The 23298-nt window shown below is 44.9% G+C and overlaps 1 protein-coding gene across 1 annotated transcript in view; it reads left to right on the forward strand.

Annotated features, from left to right (window-relative positions):
- The window catches only part of UBA2 (ubiquitin like modifier activating enzyme 2), a 184051-nt gene that overhangs the window by 159161 nt on the left and 1592 nt on the right, over window positions 1-23298 (forward strand). The window contains exon 16 of the mRNA XM_078671223.1: window positions 6572-6705. Coding sequence (XP_078527349.1) covers window positions 6572-6705 — 134 coding nt within the window. The remainder of the gene's footprint in view (window positions 1-6571; window positions 6706-23298) is intronic.

Raw genomic sequence — 23298 nt, forward strand, 5'->3', positions numbered from 1 at the left:
CCGTATGGTCACTCTCCAGGAGTTATTGCAGCTGCTCAACCACACAGATTTTATGGCCAGCCTCGTATTTCCATCTTCCAATCCATCTCAAACATCGAATGTTTCTCTGCTTCATTGTGGCACATGTTCACTACCAGTTCAAAGTCCTATCCTTCAGTCTCCGCTCTTCTGGTTTTCACCAAATGCCTCACCTCTGTACAGCACATCTAAGGCAATGGTGTCTGCAACTCTTCCTGCATCTCGATGACTGGCTGGTGAAAGCCCCATCTCTTCACCAGGACCTCCAAGTGAGCCGCAAATGGTGTGTCACTTTCCAAGATGCACATCAATTCCCTGAACTTGAGAGCAATTTTCCTGGAACGTCAGTCATTTCTTCCGAGGATATGTGCGTCTTCTGTCCTCATACAAACAGAAAACACCACCTGCATGCATTACCTCAACAAGCAGGGGGTAATGAGGTCTCGGATTTTATCTCTAGAAACTCCGAAAATTTGGAAATGGGTCCTCCTACACTGCATCTCCATCCAGGGGAAACTTCTTCAGGGCGTCAGGAACAATGTAGCGGGCATCCTGAGCAGAACCAGCGAAACCTGTCACAAGTGGGAATTCAATCAACCAATTCTTGACTCCATATTCCAGAGGTGGGGCACACCCAACTTCGACCTTTTCGCCTCTCAAGAGAGTCGAAAATGTTGGTTCTTCAACAGCTGGCAACCTCTGCAAGGGTCATGGGGGAAAGTTTTTTCGATAAGATTGGCAGGGATCTTTGCTTACACTTTCCCCCATGCCCTCTCATCTCCAGGCTTCTCATGAAGAGAGAATCGTGCCGGCTGACCCTCATTGCTCTGCGTTGGCCCCACCAACACTGGTTCACGGAGCTCCTACTGCTTTTGGAATCCAAGCCCGAAAGACGGATCAGTTGCTGGTTTCCCGTGGGCCTCAAAAGCTGGGCACTTCAGTCACAAAGACGACTGTTGCCACTATTGTACTGAGGATGCATAGAATTTGAGACTCATGATAATGCTAGATTTTGAGTTGACGAATGTTTAATAAAAATACGTTTTTAAAAAAGACTGTTGCACGATTGGTTGCAACAACTATCCAACTCTGCCATTTTAAGGCGGGTATGCTGCTCACGCTCAAGGCTAAAGCACATTCCACAAGTGCAATATCCTCTACTGCTGCGCTATTTGCTGGTATCCCGTTAAATATGCTGTGCAGAAACATTGAAGAACACACATACTTTCACATGGCATTCTTGGTTGGATTTGCCAACCTATAGCGACGCAGCTGTAGGACAAGCGATCTTGCGCCATCTGTTCCAATAAGTCGGTCAGCCTCAAATCTGGAGAACCGGGTTCGAGTCCCGGCAATGACGCTGAACATCCTGTGATTCTGGGCAAATCACTTAATCTCCCCGTGCCTAGCAAAAAAAGAACGTGTCCTCATGTAACGCAACTGGTGCTATGTAAATCGCTCTGATACCTGATACCGGATCAAGTTCGCGCTATATAAAACTCAGTAAATAAATAAATTTAAAGGGTAAGCCTCTACTCTTGGAGGTAGTTCATTTTTTTTACTTTATGTCGTTTTCATCATGTGGTTATGATGCTTCTTGGTTTTACATGCTGACACTTGTTATATGCTAAGAATGAAAATATGTATTATATTACCCACAATCCTCTAAGAGTACTTCTATTTTCTGCAATGTTTATCTGTACAACTGCTTGCTATTCTGATTCAAGCATGTGAACAAGCATGTGAACCCATGAAAGATCCAATACTGGATAAGAAACTGAGTTACTTACCTGTAACTACGGATCTCCAGTATTGGTATCTGTTATGGATTCAAATGCAACTCACCCACCTCTCCTGAGAGGCTTCCTTTATGTCTTCATGCATATGTTAATCTCACTTGTGCTTGAAAATCTGAGGAATCAGCCTCTCTTGGGAGTGTTTTACAGGGTGCTGTTATCTGATTGGTTATTACTTAAGTTTGGTCCTTTTTTTACAAAAAGTTTTAGATAGGCTATTGCAAAGACTGTTCATTGCATTATAGTGTAGTGTAGTTCCTATTATCCCAATAGGCTCTGCGCATTGGAATATCACCTCCGATAGTATAGACCTAGACCAGACGTTAACTAGGTCTTCTACTGTCGATATTAGACTTAAAGTTTTGGGTTTGCCAGCTAGCTCAGAGTTCACTAGAAACTTTCTCGAATAGACAAGGAGGAGTTGAACCTCCCTGGATAGACAAGAAGGGATTTAGTTTCTGACAACCATAGAACATGACAACTTTGCTCTCCCCTAATCAAGAGTATATCTCTAGAGTCGTGTGAAAACAAAAGACAACTTATTTTACTCAGTCAGTACGTGCATTCTTAGTTTCACCAGATTGTAGAGAAAAGGAAGAGACGGGCGTGTTCAATAAAAGATGTTATTTATTGATCAGTCTCTTTTCTCGTACAAGAGAAATGAATCGATATTATTGCAATACTTATGGTTAAGTAAAGTGCATACAATAAAAGCAGAATTATAAAATAATACTGTAAAAACATTGATATGGTTTCTAAGCCATACGTTATTTAAAATGGACAGAATATATACATACACATATACATTTGACTAATAGTACTCAACTGGTGCTTCTACCTACGCCTACCCCAGTGTACTTGACCTAAGCCTAATACGTGGGCGGGGATAGAAAGTAGCAGTTTAAGTTAAGTTTGTTTTGCCAAGTGACTGACTCAAGAATTCTCTGCAAGGGGTTATTCAGCTCTGTACCTGAGATCTAGGATGGTTGAGGGATAGTATCTCTCGTCTGAGGTCTCGATATTCCAAGCTGCCTGCGAGGGCTGCTCGGAAGCGCCGGAGCTGGATTTCTCGGCAGGAGAAAGCAGCGTCTCGTTCTCAGCGCGTCAGGAAGGCGGGGCAGCGCCAGTGGGCTTCGCTCTCTGCTGGGCTTCGGCAAGTCTCGCTGCTCCGATCTCGTCACCACCGCGTGTGTTTGCTTAAGGCAATGTCGGTAATATTTATACCTGTAAGGTGCCGAGATTGACGTAAGGATGGACATAGATACGTCAATAAGGATGTCATACGAGCTGGTCGTTAGCACATTCTTTTACTGAAGTTCTTTGAGAAATCAAAACAATGGCCGCAGGGATTTTCCCAGGTTGTCATAGGTTTGATTTGTTTTGAGAACTCCGTATGCCTTATCAGGGGCTGGAGGAATATTGCTTTGCCTAATTAGATGGCAAGCGTTATGACCTAATCAGATAACGCGCTCCTGTGCCGTGGTCTGGTGTAATCAGATAACGGTTTCTGCATCATGGGATGGCTGCTAGTTAACTTGTTAACCAGAATAGGGTCAGGAATAGGGGGATCGATACAGAACCTATAGGAATACATCACAATAGCCTATGGTTATAGTATTTATTGCTTTTATAATGACACCGTGGGACTTCCGCTTCAACAGGGATGATTCAAGCATGGTAATCTATAAAAGATACGAATACTGGAGAACTGTAGTTACAGGTAAGTAACTAATTTTCTTTCCCTTTTAAATCCATTCCCATCATCCTATCCCTATTCTAAACTACTAAACACATAAGAAATCGAGCATAAATCTAACAAATAATGCACAAAAAAAGAACAAAAATTATTACTAAACTCTACTCTTGGGTTCCAGAGTGTCTTGCTACTCGCCGCAAAGCGCTTTAATGCCAGGAGTAGTAAATGCTAAATAATACTGTTTACAATTACATGTGATGCAACAGTGGGATTTTATCTGGTCCTGACTTTGGTCATGTGCATCTCTTTCAAGCCAATGCACATTTGCTCATTGCGTTTTGTGACTTGAACCCCTCATTGCAGTCACTTCATCTGATTGTGTAAGTGAGCTCCAGGCTCTCTGGGTGCAGCAGCCCTACATCACCTTTTCCCCCAGACAAATTAGCATTGAGGACCAGGTCGGCCTTTTTAGGTTTCGCCCTGGCGGTAGCACTGCGTAGCAGTGCTCCCGCAGGGCGAAATCTTATGATCCTACAGTGTGGAGCTTTGTCCCGCCTTCTCTTCCATTGGCTAGCTCCATAAATGGAGGCTAGCCATTGGAAGAGATTGGCTGTCAATCACTCTTTCCCGTCAGAACGCGATTCGGGGGCGTTTCCGTGTCTTTTTTGTTAAGTCCCGCCCTCTCCTCTTCCCATTGGCTGGAATTTTACCTTCCAGCCAATGGGAAGGGGAGAGCACGCAAACACTCCCCCGAATCCCAAAATGACCTTGTTTCAGCTGTCTGCCCCTCCCTTGGTTGCACAGCACTGGAAACTCTCTAATTTACATTTCATCTGAGACATTTCAACTCTCGGAATTAACCGTCCAGTCCCCCACTTTAACTCCCCATAGGATCCCATCCAGAATCGAATATAGTATGTTTCAGCACCATGGTCTACACGGGCCGTCAGTCAGCGCCAGATCCATCAAAAATCAACCTAGACTTAAATAATCTACGAACCACACACACTGCCAGCTGCATAGCCACATTTGCGCCGATGCAGGGAACCTCACACTTTTATTTACACACAGCAGAGGCACATGCCAAATCCACAGCCAATCGGCATTTAGGAATCTGTGAAACGCAGCAGGATAGGCTGAGTTGACGACAATGCTCCATTCCTAGGTCTTCTTACATATTACAAGTCCCGCCTACTTCCAAAGTGCCCGTAGAATATGTTCAATCGTGGGACTGGCTGTCACGCGACCCGGAAGTACTGGAATCACGGGCAAATGTGTTCCGTAAAAGATCAATAACGGGCTCGGGCGGATTTTACGGACGGTTGGTGTAAGTGGAGGAGCAGTGGTGACTCTAGTTAAGATGGCTTTGGATTCTTCATTATTATTTTATGTTTCCGTGGCATGACGTTTTAATGAAGACTGTACGCTTTCAGTTTTCGAGGTGTATGTTTGTGTGCCTGCAGGACAGGCACGCCCGTGCCTCCTTGATTACATTTTCTCCTTTTTTCACTTCAGTGCATCAGAGGAGAGGCCACGATGAGTGTCAAGGCCTTTCAGCTGGCGTGCCTCGTAGAGCGGGAGCTCCTGGCGGTGCCAGTTGTCTCGGGTGACAAGCCCCAACAGCAGCAGCTACGCATCGAAAGCCTCGAGTGCTGCGGACATGATTTGTATCTGGGTTCAAGTGATGGCTGCATCCGTCGCTTCCTGCTGGAGGAGAAGAGCCATCCAGCCACGGGGCTGACAACTTTTACTGGCTCCCGGCAATTGCAGCAAACACTACTGGGCCCAAGAAAGCCAGTTACAGAACTCCGTGCCGCTTCAGCTTTGCACCGGCTTCTAGTTTTGTGTGATAATGTCATCAGTCTTGCTGACATGCGTAGTCTGGAGCTAGTGGCTGCTGCCGGGGCCCGAATAAAGGGTGCCGCTGCATTCACCCTCAATGAAAACCCTGCAAGCGGCGGAGATCCTTTCTGTGTAGAGCTGTGCCTCATCTCTGCAAAGCGCAGTGCCATTCAGCTATTCCTGGTTTATGAGGATCACGTTCAGATGATCAAGGAAGTCGTGACTCCCGAGCAGCCCTGCTCCCTTGCGGTGGATGGACACTTTTTGTGCTTGGCCCTCACCACTCAATACATCATCATGAATTACAACACTGGTTCATCACAGGACCTCTTCCCTTACAACAACGAGGAGAAGCGGCCTATAGTGAAGCGTATAAGTAGACAGGAGTTCCTGCTGGCCGGTCCTGGTGGATTAGGTGAGGCTCTCTAAGCATGTTGAATTACAGTTCATTAATTGCTGTAAGCACTAGTTTTTGTTAAGTCTCGCATTTGCGAAAGATTAAGCTATTGACATTGTAAATGACAATGCCATTTATTTATCTGTTTTCAAAACCAACACATAAATAAACAATTTGTCATTTGCAATGCCAATAGCTCTAACTTTGTCAAAGGCGAAACCGTTGCATTGTAAATGCTTGTTACAAAATGTTTTGACACCATTTTACATTGGCAATCTGTCACCTTTCCACTGTTTATGCTCCGTCTCACCTCCTGAAGGAAGAGTAGAGGCTCCATCGGCTGGTCTCCACATGAGCCTTGAGCTTCTACATTGATCACACCAAAGACCATTGAGTCGACAATCAGGTTTTTGTGTGGTTCTTGGGGGCAAATAAATGTAAAATGATGCAGAAAATGACTTTGTCAGGAGGAGTAGTCCTCTGCATTATGATCTTTTATGGATTGGTCAAAAAGCAGCCTCCGGAAGGACCTTCGGGCTCATTCCAACAGGGACTAACTAGGCTGTTACTTCTGCATTGGCATACAGGTGAGAAATCTGTGACTTGAAGCAAAATAAAAAGTTAACTTCGACAATGCACTCCCTAACTGTTTTCCATCAGGTTTATTTGTGTTTAGCAATGTTTGAAGTTTAGAAATAGTTTACCACAGACTGAGATGTACGAGGGAAACAACTTTTGCCACTATGCAGGAGAAGTATTGCGTTCACCTGAAGATTCTAGTATGCCATCTTTCCAACAGACCCATCTGTTTATCTTTCACAGTGAAGAACTCGCAAAGGATGTAGAATTTGAAGTTGTTGGGGAAGCTCCTGAAAAAGCTGCACCAAAGCAATTAGAAGAACCCGTAAAAAATGTCACAAATGGCAGTGATGATGCGCAGCCATCCACATCTACAGGTAAGTACTCCATTATGTTTTAAAAGCAAATTTTTCTATTTGTCCCTGATTTTTTTTGCACATGAGGGGCTGTTCTTTTTTTAACTAACCAAGCCATTCAATTGGAAATGGCTGACCCTGAGGTTCTTCTTGATATTTTAAGTCGCTAAACATGAAAAATTCAAATGGTTTTGTGTGTGTGTATATATATATATAATCATTATTATTTTTGCATGTGCACTCTGTTCCTTCTTTCTCTAGATTTCAGCTAAACGAGTGGCCTTTCAAGTGCAATGAATGATTTTCCACAATACAAAATCTAAACTCCAAATTAAGACCATTCCCCAGCTCTTAATCCCCTGCCCCCTTTTGTCAGTACCTGCTTCTATGCTACATGCAGTCTGCATCGCGGGAAATGATGACTTAAAAGTTGAGTCATCCGTTGCAGAGTAAGCTGCATTTTTTTCAGTTTTCGAATAGGTAGGTAAGGGAGTTAAAAAATCAAGCAAGTTATTGTTCTTAAATAATTAAAAGAATAAAATGCATTTTAGTGAGTGAAAATATCCTTTCTGTAACTAAAAATGTGGTTAGATCTATGCACCTTTTGCACTCCTGCTTTGAACTGATAGCAGTAACAGTGGCGGAAAGTAGAGAGTCTGGCTATTGTTCCCAAAAAATAACAGTGCATTAAACTCACACTGCTCTATTGTGGAGACAAATGTGTAAGGCAGAGTTGGAGGGAATTGAAACAGAGCAAGATTTTAACACCGTTTCCTAGCAATATTGCCTTCAAGAGATAAAAGCCTGCTGTGAAATCTCAGGTTTTTCCCTAAGACCTGTGAACGTCTGCAACTAGGTATGTATATAAAAAAATATTGGGGTGTGCAAGAATGTAATGCATGCCTTCCATAGTACCATGAAGCAGTCATCTGAGCAGCACAAACCATTATACAAACGTAAAAAGAAAAAACTTGAAAAAGTAGATGTCCTGTCACAAGGAGATTATAACTCTTTGTCTCAGAAAGAAGAACGGTTAAACATGCAGACATACCTTACTTTAGGAATGCAGATGAGGAATTGGGATGTGGTCCACCAGTCATCAATTGCAAAAAGTAGCCAGCAACCATCTTGTGGTAACATCGAATATCAATAAAGTGAGGGATACCTTCCTGAAATTGCCATGATATGATCAGACCTGAAGTCTTGAGGCTCTCGGGTACTTGTATGGGCTCATGAAATGCCAGTCATTCACAGGGTCCTCCCTCAAAAGTCATGTTTATAACCAGGCTACTCATCATGGCACGGAGGCCTGATTTCTCTTTTTTTTTCTGGGCTTGCATGATAACCAGTGAAGGTGAAGACCAGGACTAAAAAAGCAGACCTTTGTTCTCTTTCCTGTAAAGGGACTCTTCAAATCTCTGTTACTGCAACAGTCCATCAGTAATTGTCTTGCTTCTCTGCTTTAGGCGTGCAACAGCCATCCCGCAGCTCACTAAACTTGCAGGGACCTGGGTTTGGAATCGGAGGCTGTTGCAGGCTATACTTCTTTCCTCAGTGGTTGGCTGCCTTTTCCAATTCCATGGCTTGCCAATCCACTCTGCTTCCCTAACTGTCGCTGTTCTCTAGTGTTGCTGTACCCCAATATTGCTGGGCGTATCATCTAGCTTTTGTTGCTCACGAGGGGGTTACTATATCTAGATCTCCTTCCTGAAAATCAGACATCAAAACCACACAATCTGTGAATCTCACTGCCCATTAGACACACCGGGGGCTACTGTTTAATGGGCACAATAACCTTTTTTCCTCTGCTATTAATCATACATGGAGAATTCGTTCTCCTGCTCAGGACCTTATCTTTCAGGATGTGACACCTATGAATGGAAGATTTTCTTCAGTCTTTGGTAGAGGCCTTTGTTTGAAGGTGGTTGCAGTCATTTGTTAGGTTAAAGGCATTACAATGGTTGAAAGACAAGGAGCACTTGTAAAATACACAATACAGTCACATGACAACTGGCTGATTTTGTTTCGTACCAGTGGTGGTGGGTGAAGATTTTAATGCCAGGCTGCTCTCCTAGGAACAAAAAAACTCCCAAGCTATGAGAAAAGGTATTGAAAGCATTTCTGGTTTTGTAGACCGATCCCGATTTTAGCGGTCTGAGAAAACCGGGAAAGGTCTACCATATATGTAAACAAGCACTATAAAACCTATAAAAGAGTAATCTTTTTTAAGAATGGGATGTATAGGGGAGGAGCTACTCTACGACCGAAGATGGCCGCGTAGACTCTCGGCTCTGCCGAGTCCGTCCGCTGGCCCCAAGAGCCTGAATTAAATCCTGCCTCCCGAACCCTGGAAATTGCATCGGAGGCCGAGTAGAGCAGTTGGGGCCAACTCCGGGAGTAGGAGACCGCCGGATGCCTCAGCGGTGCTCATATTGTCTCCGGGGTCTGGAGTACTTGCGGCGCCCGCTCCGGAGTTGAACAACAGCGGCGGCCCATTCTGGAAGTTACCGGTTGGGTCCAAATTAGAAGGCGTGGAGGCATCGAAATATAACAGCGTGATTGTGGAGTCATCGCCGCGCTTCTCTCCGCCGCCCCTCCCGGCGGTGAAATGAGGATGCCCCACAGTGTGAAGGTGCCCTGGACACGGTAACTTTCGTAACTGAGACGCACTGGCACCCGGACATGATGGGAGGTGAGTGGGGGTCGGAGCTTAATTGTGAGGGGTCCCTCCCCTTCGTGATTCGCTGCGGCCCCGCTGGATGGGGGGGCCTTGCATGCGGTGCAGTTTCAGTTGTCGAAGGAGACTGGCGGATTGACTTGATGCGCTGTGGCGGCGAGTGTGGGCTGGGGCTTCGTGGTGGCAAATCCCAACCCGTCCCCCATTCTCTTGAAGTAAATCTCATGCGAGCTGACCTAACAAAAGTCAATGAGAAAGTCAAGTCGCTCGACCATTAAGACCTCCAGCTTGGTTGATGTGACCCAGCTTCAGCAGGACATAAGAGTGCTCAAGTCCTCTCAGGAGTCGGCAGAACGCAAACTGGATGATTATGAAAGTAGGGCCCAGCGTAACAACATCCGCATCCTGGGGGTGAATGAAAAGTCATAGGAACCTGCTCCTGACTTATTTGTGGAGGATCTTCTCCTCAAACATCTTCAGCCCAAAGGCCACTGTAATTTCTTTACCGTTGAACGTGCGCACAGAGTGCCTGGGGGAGACCGAAGCCTGCGGCCCCACCCCGTCCTATGATTGCCAGAATATTAAATTTTAGAGACAGAGACCTTATCCTGCAAACAGCAAGAGTTGGAGGCCCGTCCAGTTTGAGAACACCGCTCTGTCCTTTTTCCTGGATTTCATGCAGACAGTACAGAAACAGCGTCGTACTTTTCTAGCAGTTGAAAAGAAGCTGAGAGACAGGGGGTTAAAATATGCTATGATGTTTCCCGCGCGTTTGAGAGTGGACGTACGTGGGAAGGTTTGGTTCTTTGACAATCCGGATATTGTACTGATTGGCTTGACACTCTCCCTCGGGATGGAACTGACTCACCGGGTCGAGACAGGGAGGAGGCGGGGATGGAACAGGAATGAGGCGGCTTCTGATCCCTTCAGAGTAACTTTAATTTGTTGATTATTGGGGTCCATGGGGACATAATACTGCATTAGGGCCTACCGGATGTTTGGCACAACTATGGGCTCTGGGGGGATGGGGTGGTGTTTTGGGTTCAGGGCGGGGGTGGCGAAGCGGGATCCTCTTCTAGTTTTTCTTTCTTTGAAGTGTTAGGGGCGACAGGCACTCTGCAGTTTTCAGCGGGCAGTTTTGAGCCCAATGGGCAGGGCAGCAGGGTGGGGGGTAATTGGGGGGAAATGTTAGTTTTTTTATGTATGCAGGTTTGTAGAGTTCATCAGCATTATATTTTCATTGAATAACCTGCATGTAGAGGGTGGTGGGGGTGCCGGGTAGACGATGGGGGGTAGTGAAATAAAAGTATTGAGTTGGAACGTTAACGGGTTGGAGGACAAAATCAAGCGGAGTATTGTTCTTAAATTTCTCAAAAGGCAGGTGCCAGACGTGGTTCTGCTTCAGGAAACTCACTTAGTTGGTAACGTATGCAACACACTGCATAGAATGGGATATAAATTGATCGCACATTCGGGGTTTACATCAGGTTCTAGAGGGGTAGGAGTATTGATCCGCAAGGAATTTCCATTGGTAATCACCTCCTCTTGGGATTATGGTGGGGGTAGATATAGCGGAGTCACAGGCAAGTGGGAGGGTCGCCACATAACCTTTCTTTCCATCTATGTTCCTCCAGGTCTGCAGACCGCGGACTTTGGGTCGGTCCTCCTTTCGCTCCCTGAGGGCTTTTTAATTTTGGGTGGCGACTTTAATGCCGTCGTCTCCGGTATAATGGACAGACATCCCCCTCGAGCGATTGGGCGAACGATGTAGTGGTTGCCTGATTTTATGGATGCAATGGGTCTGATTGATTGCTGGAGGTTGCTGCATCCGGACAGGAAACAATGTACCTTTCAGTCTGGGGCACATAACAGTCTCTCGAGACTGGATTACTGTCTGGTTCCAGCGGCTCAGGCTTCATATGTAACTAGAGTTGACCATTTGGCCAGAGGGATCTCAGACCATTCTCCATTATGGATTCATTTTGTGAATCGTAGCCCTGCGGGACGAATTGCCCCTATAAACCCATGGTATCTGCGTAGCCCTAAGATTCGGAAGGACCTCCTTGCACAATTGGAAGAATATTTTGTTACTAATGTGGGCTTGGTCTCTTCCTCATAGTCCTTATGGGAGGCTTTTAAAACTGTCATTAGGGGCAGGCCTTATCGCTGATAGCTGGTGCTAAGGAGGAGAAGCAGAAGGAGGTGGTGGAGTTAGAGACTGAAATCGAAGGGTTGGAAAGGGATTTGGAACTAGGGGTGACGCAATGTAAGCTTCATCGGTTGCGACTGAAACAGCATGACTATAAGGCTCTGGTCACAGATAGGGCAAAAACTCTTGGCAGAGAGCAGCAGGGTAGGCTTTACGATCTGGGAGACAAAGCAGGGAAACTCATCGCGTGGTTGGACAAGGACTGGGCTTGTCGGCTGGTCCCCCAGCTTCTGACGGAGGGAGTGGGAGAAGCTTACAGAGTATTGTAGATGGATTTGCTAAACACTTCCAGACTGTTTATAATTCAGTCTCTCCTTATCCGGAGGCTGATTCCCATTTCCTACTCCGGGATATACAACTCCCACATCTCTCCGCAGAAGATAGGGGCTTTATGGATGGCAATCTAACGGCTGACGAGATAGCTTCAGCTATCCGTTCTTTAAACTCCGGCAAGGCATTAGGCCCCAATGGTCTCCCTATAGAGCTTTACAAGCTTAAGCTGGATCGCCTTGCACACTACCTGAAGGAAATGTTTCTGGAGTCCAGAGAAAGAGGGGCCCTCCCGTGAGCCCAGAGGGTTGCATCGATAGTGATACACAAGGAGTGTAAGGTTAAAACCAGTTGTGCCTCATATAGACCTATTTCTCTGCTCAATGCTGAGCCCAAGATTTTGGCCAAATTATTGGCAAATAGGCTGAACAAGGACATTACTGTTCTGGTTCATGCCGACCAGTCAGGCTTTATGCCTCACAGAAATACGGCGTTTGATCTACGTAGATTGCATGGAGTGCTGGCCAGGGCTCAGGCACTGCAAAAACCGGCTATAATTGCATCATTGGACGCAACAATGGCATTTGATACGATTGAATGGGCGTATTTGTGGGCGATGTTGGCTAAGTTTGGGTTTGGCCCCGCATTCATTGGCTGGTTTCACCTGCTGTAATCGGAGCCACTCGCACAGGGTGTAGTCAATAACAAAGTATCTGCTGCCTTTTTATTGGGAAGGGGAACCAGACCGGGTTGCCCGTTATTCCCCCCTTCTTTTCACATTGGCTATAGAGCCTTTGGCTGCCTGGATACATTGGGAGCCTTCGATCAGGGGTCTGAGATGGTCCTCTGACTGGGAGGACCGCATAACTCTATATGCAGATGATATTTTGCTTTATTTGACCTTCCCCCGTCTATCCCTTATTGTGGTTGTTGACATCCTTGCCTCCTTTGGGAGGAACTCTGGCCTTTCGATCAACTGGGGAAAATCCGTTTTGTTTGTTTTAAAGTATGACCCTCCGGTACCTCCTAGACACTGTCCGACACAGATCAGTTTAGAAGGGTTTAAATATCTGGGGATCTTTGTGTCCATAGACTCGGTAGTTAGCTACTCTCGGAATCTACTTCCCCCTCTTTGTCGACTCAGGAGTGATATTGCTAACTGGAAGAAGCTTCCTCTTTCACTATTGGGCAGAGCAGCCTTGTTTAAGATGATGGCTCCCACGCTTTATTTATGCCCTGCAAAATTCCTTGGACGTAGTGCCCTCTAGTTATTTTGGTGGAATTGAGAGTTTGCAACGTAGTCTACTGTGGGAGGGGAGGCCTCGCATTGCATTACACAAATTTACTCTTTCCTGATACGACGGAGGTATCGCCCTCCCTGATATTAAAAGATATTGCTGGGCTGCCCACCTGGCGGCAGTTAACCACTGCACATATGCCCTCTAGTTATTTCGGTGGAATTGAGAGTTTGCAACGTAGTCTACGGTGGGAGGGGAGGCCTCGCATTGCATTACACAAATTGACTCTTTCCTGGTACGACGGAGGTATCGCCCTCCCTGATATTAAAAGATATTACTGGGCTGCCCACCTGGCGGCAGTTAATCACTGCACATATGGCCGGGTTGATGACCCTGGCTATGTCATGGATAAACTACTTCGTCCAGGTCATAACTATAATAGAGCCTTATACTCTCGACCCAACAGGATGCCATTGACGGGTCCCACTAAACATTCCGTGAAAGTCTGGCATGTGGCCACGGCCTCCTCGGATGGAGCAATAGGTTGACTATGGCTACTCCACTCTGGGACTCTGAGAGACTTGGCAAACTGGAAGACGAAAGACTTAGATAGGTGGGGACTCATAGGTATCTCTACGATCAGGGACATTTGGGGGAAGGGGAAGATCAAATCATTCGGGGACATGCAGTCTGAATATAAACTTGCTTATTCAGAATACTTTCGATATAGTCAGGTCCGGCATTCCCGCCAGTCATTGTTGTCTGGTGAAGCAGAACCTTCAGAAGCTTCCCATCTGGAAGATAGAATATTGGATGGCCATCTAACGGACAAAACCATCTCTCTAATGTATAAAAAGTTGATTAATCACAGGAGTGACTCTCTAGAAGCACTTAGAGATAATTGGACACAGGATGGTATAGAACTAGACTAGGAAGAATGGCAAACAGCTGTATCCTCCCCTAAAGAGGTCGCAATTTCTGCTCGCCTCCGACTGGTACAACTTAAGATTTTACATAAAATTTACCTTACGGGACCCAGGTTGGTCCATATGGGACTTTCGGAAACGGGGTTATGTAAAAGGAACTGTGGTCTAGTTGGTACCTTTATGCATATTATTTGGGAATGTGCACGTCACTGCATACTGGCGCGGCATACATCACATTATACGCAGAGTACTTGGAGTTACCCTTTCTCCGGAGGCTAGGAGGTGTTTGCTCAATATATGGGAGCCTACTGACCAACACAATTCGCAGACTCAATGGGTCACACTGGGGTATATGATTGCCAAACGGAATATCGCCCAGTTGTGGGGAGCGGAACGGCCCCCCTTCCTTAATGATTGGGAAAACAACTTAGACTGGTGTATGTTCAGGGAGAAAACTACGTATCTGGCAAGGTGACGCCCTCGGAAATGGTCGCTGGTCTGGGGGCCTTGGAACAGCTACAGAGGAGAAATTTGTACACCACCTGTAAGCGCCATCCCTGATGGTTCCCCCGCCCCATGAAATTCCAACATTGTATTGAATTTTGTTTACTCAGTTGCCCCGTGATGTATGCTCGGCTACCATGCTTTACCCTCTGAAGTGTATTTATTGATGGTTTGTTTCAATAAAAAGAAATACAAAAAAAAGAATGGGATATGTGCTGTTCTGTAACCTCACACTCATCCTTCTACGTATTTCAAGATGCGGAACTTGGAGGAAGTGAAGAATGGATTAGTACCTAGATCCTTTAAACATTTAGCCAACTTAGACTTGGTACTGACAATTAAAGCCAGCAGACAACTGGGGCCTTAATAAGGCTGAAACAATATTTGGAATTTTGTGGGACAATAAAACGTTCTTCAGAAGCAGAATTCTTTTTGGGTCCAAAGCGTTTCTCATTTTGGCCTTGACTCAGTCGAGACCTATTCAGGTCAGTGTGCCCATCTCTAAACTGGTCAGACAGAGTAGTAGTTACTAATGTTTGTAAGAAGTATGCTTATGGTAACTAGTATGGGACTTTTAATCTGTCAGCAGAAGACTTGTGTTCTATACTATGATGCATGCCCTTTAAGACTGCAAGCGTTTGTGAAATAGATAAGAAATAGGAGGAAACCACTGGAATTGAAATCTCAATGTGTTCTATCATTGAGCTCTTCATACTTGTGAGACCTAGACTGCGTTTGCTGGATCTAATAACCAGAGGAGATCCTGAACACACAATGTACACTTCAAGTGACAAAGCCTGCCTCGAAGATGGTTTATGTAAGTAATTCTCTAAAACATTTACCTCCGAGCTAATGTCAATTTAAAAAAATTTATTTGGTACAATTTTGGCAGGGATGTGAATGTCCCCTCCATTAAAGAACCACGTTTCTAAGACAGTTGGAAATTACCTATTTTGCCCTTTAGGCTGCTCATCTGAACCTTTAATCTATATATGAAACTATTATCCTTGTGTTCAAGCAGCATATTAAAATGCTGGTCAAGTAACTGATTTGTGAGAATTGGCTACTGGCTAAAGCCCATTACCTAACTGAACCCGCTAGCTATTGGTCAGAAAATGAAATACTCCACATTAGGTTTAGACTTTTGGAAGCCATTTGATTGATCAAAGTGGAGGTTTTTGCATGCCACTCTGGACAAATTGAACATTGTACTACAATTTACCATGTACGTTATAGCAATATACAAAGTTTCCTTAGCATCTGTGATAATCAGTGGAGACATTGCTAGGGAAGCCTGCAATGTCAGGCAAACAGGTATGCCCTTAACTTGTAATCTTTATAGAACAGATTACTGTGGTAATCTGTTAAAATTAGGGGGGTGGGGGGGAGCAGCTCCATTATGTCAAGATAGAGGTTCCAAAAAAAGACTGGGTACATCCTTAACCTTTAGGGACAGTGTAGTCTTACTCCGTGCCCATTATGATTGCCCTAAACCCAATTTCCTTTGATATCAGGAATTTGACGAAAATGAAAACTTACAGCGAAAGGGGTAGACTCATCAATTAACCTCTTAATCACATTCAGTAGGATGTCTGTGCGAAGTGGGGAGGATGCGCCTCAATTATTTTTTTCACTAATCTGGCCTCATTTAATGCAGGGGCCCCATTAGTTTAATGATGGCGTAGACTGTGTTGATAGGATTGGGCCCTATTTTCATAATGATCCTAATAATTGTTTCTCAGTTTCATTACCATATGTACCAACCGGTTTTATGGTCATGGTCATGGTCATGGTTTTGGAACTCTTACATCCATCAAACACAGCCTTGCTTACATTGAAACAAATGTGTTTTTGCTGATCGCCCATGTTATCTAGTCCATCTTCTAGCAAATGTTCAAAAGCAGGAATTTCTATGTGAATTGAACATTTATGCCTGTGGTATGTTGAGTAGGAGGAATTTTGGAACTTGCTAAAAATTAGTTATTACATGAAGCAAGTGGATTAAACTCCTATCTTCTTGTGACCTCGCAGAAGGTTCAGCTCAGGTATAACTTTGTATGTGACCAGGTTCTTCCGCTGTCACCCAGAAGGTACAAAGGGGAGTGGTTCATCTTCCCATTAATGTGAAAAGCTGATTTGCAACTTCCGCAGACACTTGTGCAAAACAGAGTGGTTTCAGGCGCATGACTTTCTATTTGTACGAAGCATACATGTACTCCGTCCTTGTTATAGGCGCAAGATCCACAAATCGTTTTAAGAGTATTTTGCCTCATCCTCAAACTATGATTACAAGAAACTAAAGTCCCCTGTCCAAGATCATAGAACTCTTCTGCCCAGTTACTGGGGAAACACCCAATTGTTGCTCATCCTGTGGGGTGGAGGAGGATGTTACCCAGGACCCTTTGATCCTGTTCGTCATTAGGAAGGGATTAATGCTCTTTCACGATGTGTTTTTTTTACTTTTTTTTCTTTTAACCTGAACCTAGTGTCTAAAGGGCTGTTCGAACTACAGAAGCTGTTAGCCTGAGATCCAGGTGAACTTTAAATAGGTTTTTGATCCCTGCTCTTTGCTTCATTGGCATTCTGCAGGATACAAGCTTCACACCCTCTGAAGATACTAGGCTCTATAGGAACAGTGTTTTACCACTAGATGTTGTCAGCGAGGCTTGCTTCGGTGCAAACTAGTAGTATAGCCCCCTGTTTATGGTTTGACTTTTTCTTCAGACTTAAGAAGCAAGCTGCCCAACACCCCGCAGCTGTAAATTTGAGGTAGGACTAAGATCCTTAATCTCTGCAGGTACCAGTTTAGGAAGTGGATGTTGAGCTTGCGGTTGAAATTCAGGCAGACATGTTTGTATCACAGTATACTCTCTTGGCTACATTTGTGTAAGCCACTTTATCCAGTATTGGGGTATCTTTCATAGATTCACATGCCTGAATCATTCTTAGTCGCCGAGGTGGGAGTCCCACGGTAAAAAATACAAAAGCAGTGCCTTAGTAAAACAGTAGTAGGCTAAAAGAAAAGCCAAAAGGTCTAAAACTCAGTAGCCTGTCTACCTCATTATATGAAAAGAAATAAAACATAGTTCCAACCAATCAGCTACCAGCACCCTCTAGAACCTTCCCAGCAGAGGCAGTTCTACTCAGATTTTCACCGCACATCGTGTGGAAGGGAGTCTCCCTGAGTGCCTACTCAGTTTCTTCACCTTTTTTCTTCAAAATGTCTTACAAGAAGGCTCTTTTTAGAGCTTGCAGGACCTGTGAGAAGAAGAGGGTCCATATGAATGAACAGCACAAGGACTGCATGTACTGTCTACATCCTAAACATGTTATTAAGGATTATAGAATCTGCCGGACCTTCCCTGCTAAAACTATTAAGGACAGGGAAGCAAGGCTGCTTTTGTGGTTGAAATCTTCCTCGGCTGAGGAGGATGACAAGGCCTTGACATCTAGTAAGAGGGCTAGAGCGCATGACAGCTCTTCCAGTGAGGGAAGAAAGCATCACAAGGCTTCTCATGAAGTTTCTGACCAGTCACAGAGGTCTCCCAAACTATCCTCTGGGTAAGTGCTGTCTCCGCCCTCTGAGGTTTCTAAAAGGCCTTCAGCCACCAGAACTGTGAGTAAAATCCACGTTAAGACTCTTACTCTGGTTTCCTCTCATACGGTCTCTGTGACTTCTGTTGATCCTCTATCAACTGCTACAGTCTCTAGTACGGCCATTTCTTCGCCTATTGTGTCTTCTAAGATCTCCACTACAAAGGAATCTATTGTGGCGAAAGATTCGTAGACGAAGAATTCATTGTCTAAGCAGACGTCGAGCTAGTCGACGACAGTTCCATCGACGGTGAAGGTAAAGTCCACCTCATCAACTTAGAGTACGTCTACGACGCTGTTGACGAAGACACCGTCGACGGCCCCGTCGACGAAGAGCCCGTCGACGACGACACCGTCAACGAAGAGCCCGTCGACGAAGAGCCCATCGACGAAGAGTTTGTCAACGGTGATTCCACCAGTTTCACAGACTACGCCTATTTCTTACACTCATTTCCAATTAAAGACTTACTATAGACAGGATTATAGCAACATATCTCCTCTGCATAGCTCGCCAACCCTCTGAACTTCAAATAAAGTGTCAAGATGACGAGGAGGAAGAGGATTACCAGGACGATAGAACACGCAGATTGCTTCTTGCTTGATTTCAAAGAAGAATACAGGAAAATCCCAAGAGAGATTCCCATCATTGATTACATTTGGAATGAAGGGATAAAATGTATGAAAACGCATGCCTCTATACCTGCGGTCCTCCCGCACATTTAGAAAGAGTACCGTGCTCCTCCAGATACTCCATCTTGTCTGATAGTTCATCCACGACCAGATTCAATTATATTGCAGGCTACCCAACAAAGATCCAAAAATCCGCCTACTCCAATTTCAACGCCGCTGGATAAGAAAGTAAGGAGGTTGTATTTGATGCATCAAGAGGAGGATATCAAAATCAGCAGAATAGACTATATCAGTCATAATAGATGGCCCTAAGGCCAATCGTCCTCGGATAGTTTCTCTCGCCAGGGCGGACGAAGGCGATCAAACAATCAGGGTTGCGAAACCAACAGGAAACAATGAGTTCAGCAGGAGGCCAGTCATTCCTTCCTCCCTCCCTGTGGGCGCAAAGATCTCAGCCTTTGTTCACCAGTGGCAACAGATCACTTCGGATCGATGGGTTCTTGACCTAGTCAACAATTTGATTAGATGCTATATCAACATGCCTGCATCTCTTTTCAAGGTTAGGACTCACTCTAAACGAAAACAAGTCACAGTTACGTCCTCTCCAAGTGATTCCTTTTCTGGGAGCAATGCTAGACACCATACAGTGCAAAGCATTCTTGTCAAAAGATCGCCAACTACGTCTGCAAAAATTGGCAATATCAATCTCAAAAAGAAAGTCAGATTCTGTCCGGACATTCGCTTCTCTTCTGGGGATGTGCTCATCTGCAATAAACCTTGTACCGTTGGCACGACTCAGAATGAGACCTCTGCAAGAGGAGTTGCATCTGCAATGGCAGCAAGCCGTAGGGTCATTCGACCACACTATCAAAGTCACATCGCGCATGATAGACTCTCTGCATTGGTGGTCTCAGAAAGCAAACTTGACTCCAGGTCTTACTTTCTTGCCAACTCCTTCAGAGTTCGTTCTAACAACGGACGCCTCCATGGAGGGATGGGGAGGCCATCTTCAAGACTTACAGATTCAGGGACGATGGTCCCAAGAATACTGTCTACAGCACATCAACAGATTGGAACTGCTCGCCATCTTTCTCTCTCTGCAGGCCTTCCTCCCGAGGATTTCGGTCTCCTCCGTGCTGGTCCGTACTGACAATACGACCAGCATGTATTACATCCACAAACAAGGGGGGGGACGAGGTCACTGTCTGTCACAGGAGGCTCAGGAACTGTGGGAGTGGGTTACAGCCCACAAGATAACCCTAAGAGCAGAACATGTCAAAGGACTTCAAAGCACCTTGGCAGACACCCTGAGCAGATCTCTCTCTGGTTGTCACAAGTGGGAATTGGAGCAGAAGCAAGTGGAGAAGATCTTCCACATTTGGCGCAAACCAACATTGGATCTGTTTGTGACAAGAGAGAACAGGAAATGCCAATACTACGCCAGCAAGTACCCTCAACCGGGATCAAGGGGGAATGCCCTGTCCATGCGATGGTCAGGGATTTGTGCTTACGCTTTTCCCCCAATACCGTTGATTCCGAAAGTGCTTCAAAAGATGAAGAGGGAGGGCTGCCGTCTCATCCTAATTGCACCCCGCTGGCCAAGGCAATATTGGTTTCAGGAACTGCTTCCGCTATCCCAGGAGGATCCTATAAGTCTAGTTCTAACACTCACGCTGTTGACAGGGGAGAGGGGTCAAATACTTCATCCAGATCCACAGTCTCTGCGCTTGCATGCATGGCTCCTGATTTCTTAGAATTCAAAGATCTGAACATATCTCAGGACTGCCGTTAAATTCTAGCCGAATCTCGTGCCCAGAGTACAGTTAAAACTTTTCGTTTAAAGTGAAAGCGATTTTGTCATTGGTGTGAGGCGAATGATGTCCATCCTATCCAAGCTCTGGTGGAGGATATTCTTCCTTATTTATTATCTCTGGCCAAAGCTGGGCTTGTGTTCTCCTCTATCAAGGTTCCAGATTCCGGAAGAGTTCTAACATTCTTCACTTTGTTCCTCTTCTCTTATCAAACAATTTATGAAATTACTCTTCTGAGTTTTTCCCCCAATACGTGCTCCTCCTCCAGAGTGGAACACAGTGTTGGCACAATTAATGAGAAGACCGTTTGAACCCATACACAAGGCGGAGCTCGAATTTCTAACATGGAAAGTGGCACTTTTATTAGCTCATACATCGGCTCGAAGGGTTAGTGAAATTCAAGCTTTCACTATCTCAGAACCCTTTTTACATTTCTCCAGGGATTACGTAACTCCACGGACAAATCCCAAATTCATCCCTAAGGTGCCGTCTCCATTCCATTTAAATCAGCCTGTAAAGCTTAAAACTTTCTTCCCGGATCCAACCACGCAAACGGAAAGAGCTTTACACTCACTTGACGTCAAGCGTTAAATTCTATTTACAGAAAACTAAGGACATCAGGCGATCCAATCAATTATTAGTCGCCTATGGTCAAGCCACACTTGGGACTGCTGTAACTAAGGCAACTATAGCCAGGTGGCTTGCTTCTACAATTCATTTCAGCCATGACAAAGCCAATAAACCTTTGCAGAGAAAGGTCAAAGCGCATTCCACCAGAACTGTAGCAGCTTCTACTGCGATATTTTCTGGAGTTACATTGGAAAATATCTGTTGTGCTGTAACATGGAAAAATGTCCTCACGAAGCACTACTGTCTGCAATCTGCGTCGCAGGACAATGCAGCTGTAGGACAAGCCGTTCTTCAACATCTTTTTCAATAATGTTAAAATTACTTATTTATTTATGCTGCATTGTATATCTATGTATATTATGTTTATAGATTTCAATTTATGCTTATACTTCTATTTCTAACTTGCCTTTCCATAGGTATGGTTTATTTATATGCATTCTTTGATCTGAAACTGTATATACCTTGTTAATGTTCTAACCTTCCCGTTTGTGTTTTGGGAGTATATATATATATATAATATATATATATATATATATATATATATATATATATATATATATATATATATATATATATATATATATATATATATATATATATATATATATATATATATATATATATCCCTGTCTACCAACATCCGCAAACGACAATATGTTAGCGTACTGTTTGCTATTCTGATTCAGGCATGTGAATCTATGAAAGATACCCCAATACTGGATAAGAATACAAGTTTCTTACCTGTACCTACAGTTATCCAGTATTGGTATCTTTCAAAGATTTACATGCGCCACCCTCCTTCCTGGCGAGACAGTTATTTTACTTGGGATCCCTACTTCCCACTTGTGCTAACTGACTGCTGGGAAGGTTCTAGAGGGTGCTGGTAGCTGAGTGGATGAAGAACAGCCGCTTAAAACTGAACTCGGACAAAACGGAAGTCCTCATCTTAGGTTGATCCCCTTCCGCCTGGGATGACTCATGGTGGCCACCGGCCTTGGGAAACGCACCCACACCTACGGATCATGCACGTAACCTGGGCTTCATCCTGGACTCCTCCCTCTCGATGACCAGACAAGTAAACGCCGTCTCATCGTCATGCTTCAACATCCTACGTATGCTCAAAAAAATCTTCTGTTGGATCCCCACCGAAACAAGAAAAACGGTCACCCACGCACTGGTCACAAGCCGAATGGATTATGGAAACACCCTCTATGCCGGAACCACAGCCAAACTACAGAAAAAACTCCAGCGCATCCAAAACGCCTCAACCAGACTCATACTGGACATCCCCCGTCAAGCTCACATTTCCGGTCACCTGAGAGACCTCCACTGGCTCCCTGTCAACAAGAGGATAACGTTCCGTCTCCTCACCCACGCACACAAGGCCCTCTACGACCCGAATGCCTCAACACGCGACTGTCCTTCTACACCCCCGCCCGCCAACTACGATCATCCAATCAAGCCCTCGCCGCTATTCCGCGCATCCATAGATCCACCATGGGGGGAAGATCCTTCTCCTACTTAGCGGCCAAGACCTTGAATTCCCTCCCCACCCACCTCCGCCTTACACAGAACCACCTCTCCTTCAGAAAACAACTAAAAACTTGGATTTTCGATAAGTAAAGCACGCGCCCTCCCTCAAACGCCTTGAGACCATCTGGGTGAGTAGTGCGCTATACAAATCTCTGAACTTGAACTTGATTGGTTGGAACTATTTTTTAGTTAATTTCATATAATGAGGTAGATAGGCTACTAAGTTTTAGGCCTTTTGGCTTTTCTTTTAGCCTACTACTGTTTTACTAAGGCACTGCTTTTGTATTTTTTACCGTGGGACTCTCGCCTCGGCGACGGAGAATGATTCAGGCATGTGAATCTATGAAAGATACCAATACTGGATAACTGTAGTTACAGGTAAGTACCTTGTTTTCTTATGCTGCATGACCTGCATTATGGAAGGGCAGATGATGTGACACCGCCTTTCTGGACTTCTTTTTGACTCTGAAGTTCAGTTTTCTTCCTGAAAGAGACTAGTCCCTATCCACTCTAACACCCATCTAAACAAGCAGTATGCATCTCTGTCCCCCTAGTTATGCAAACTGGCAATACAATTGTGGAAGTTGGGTCT

Source organism: Lissotriton helveticus, chromosome 12 (genome assembly GCF_964261635.1).
Source record: "Lissotriton helveticus chromosome 12, aLisHel1.1, whole genome shotgun sequence".
Taxonomy (NCBI): Eukaryota; Metazoa; Chordata; class Amphibia; order Caudata; family Salamandridae; genus Lissotriton; species Lissotriton helveticus.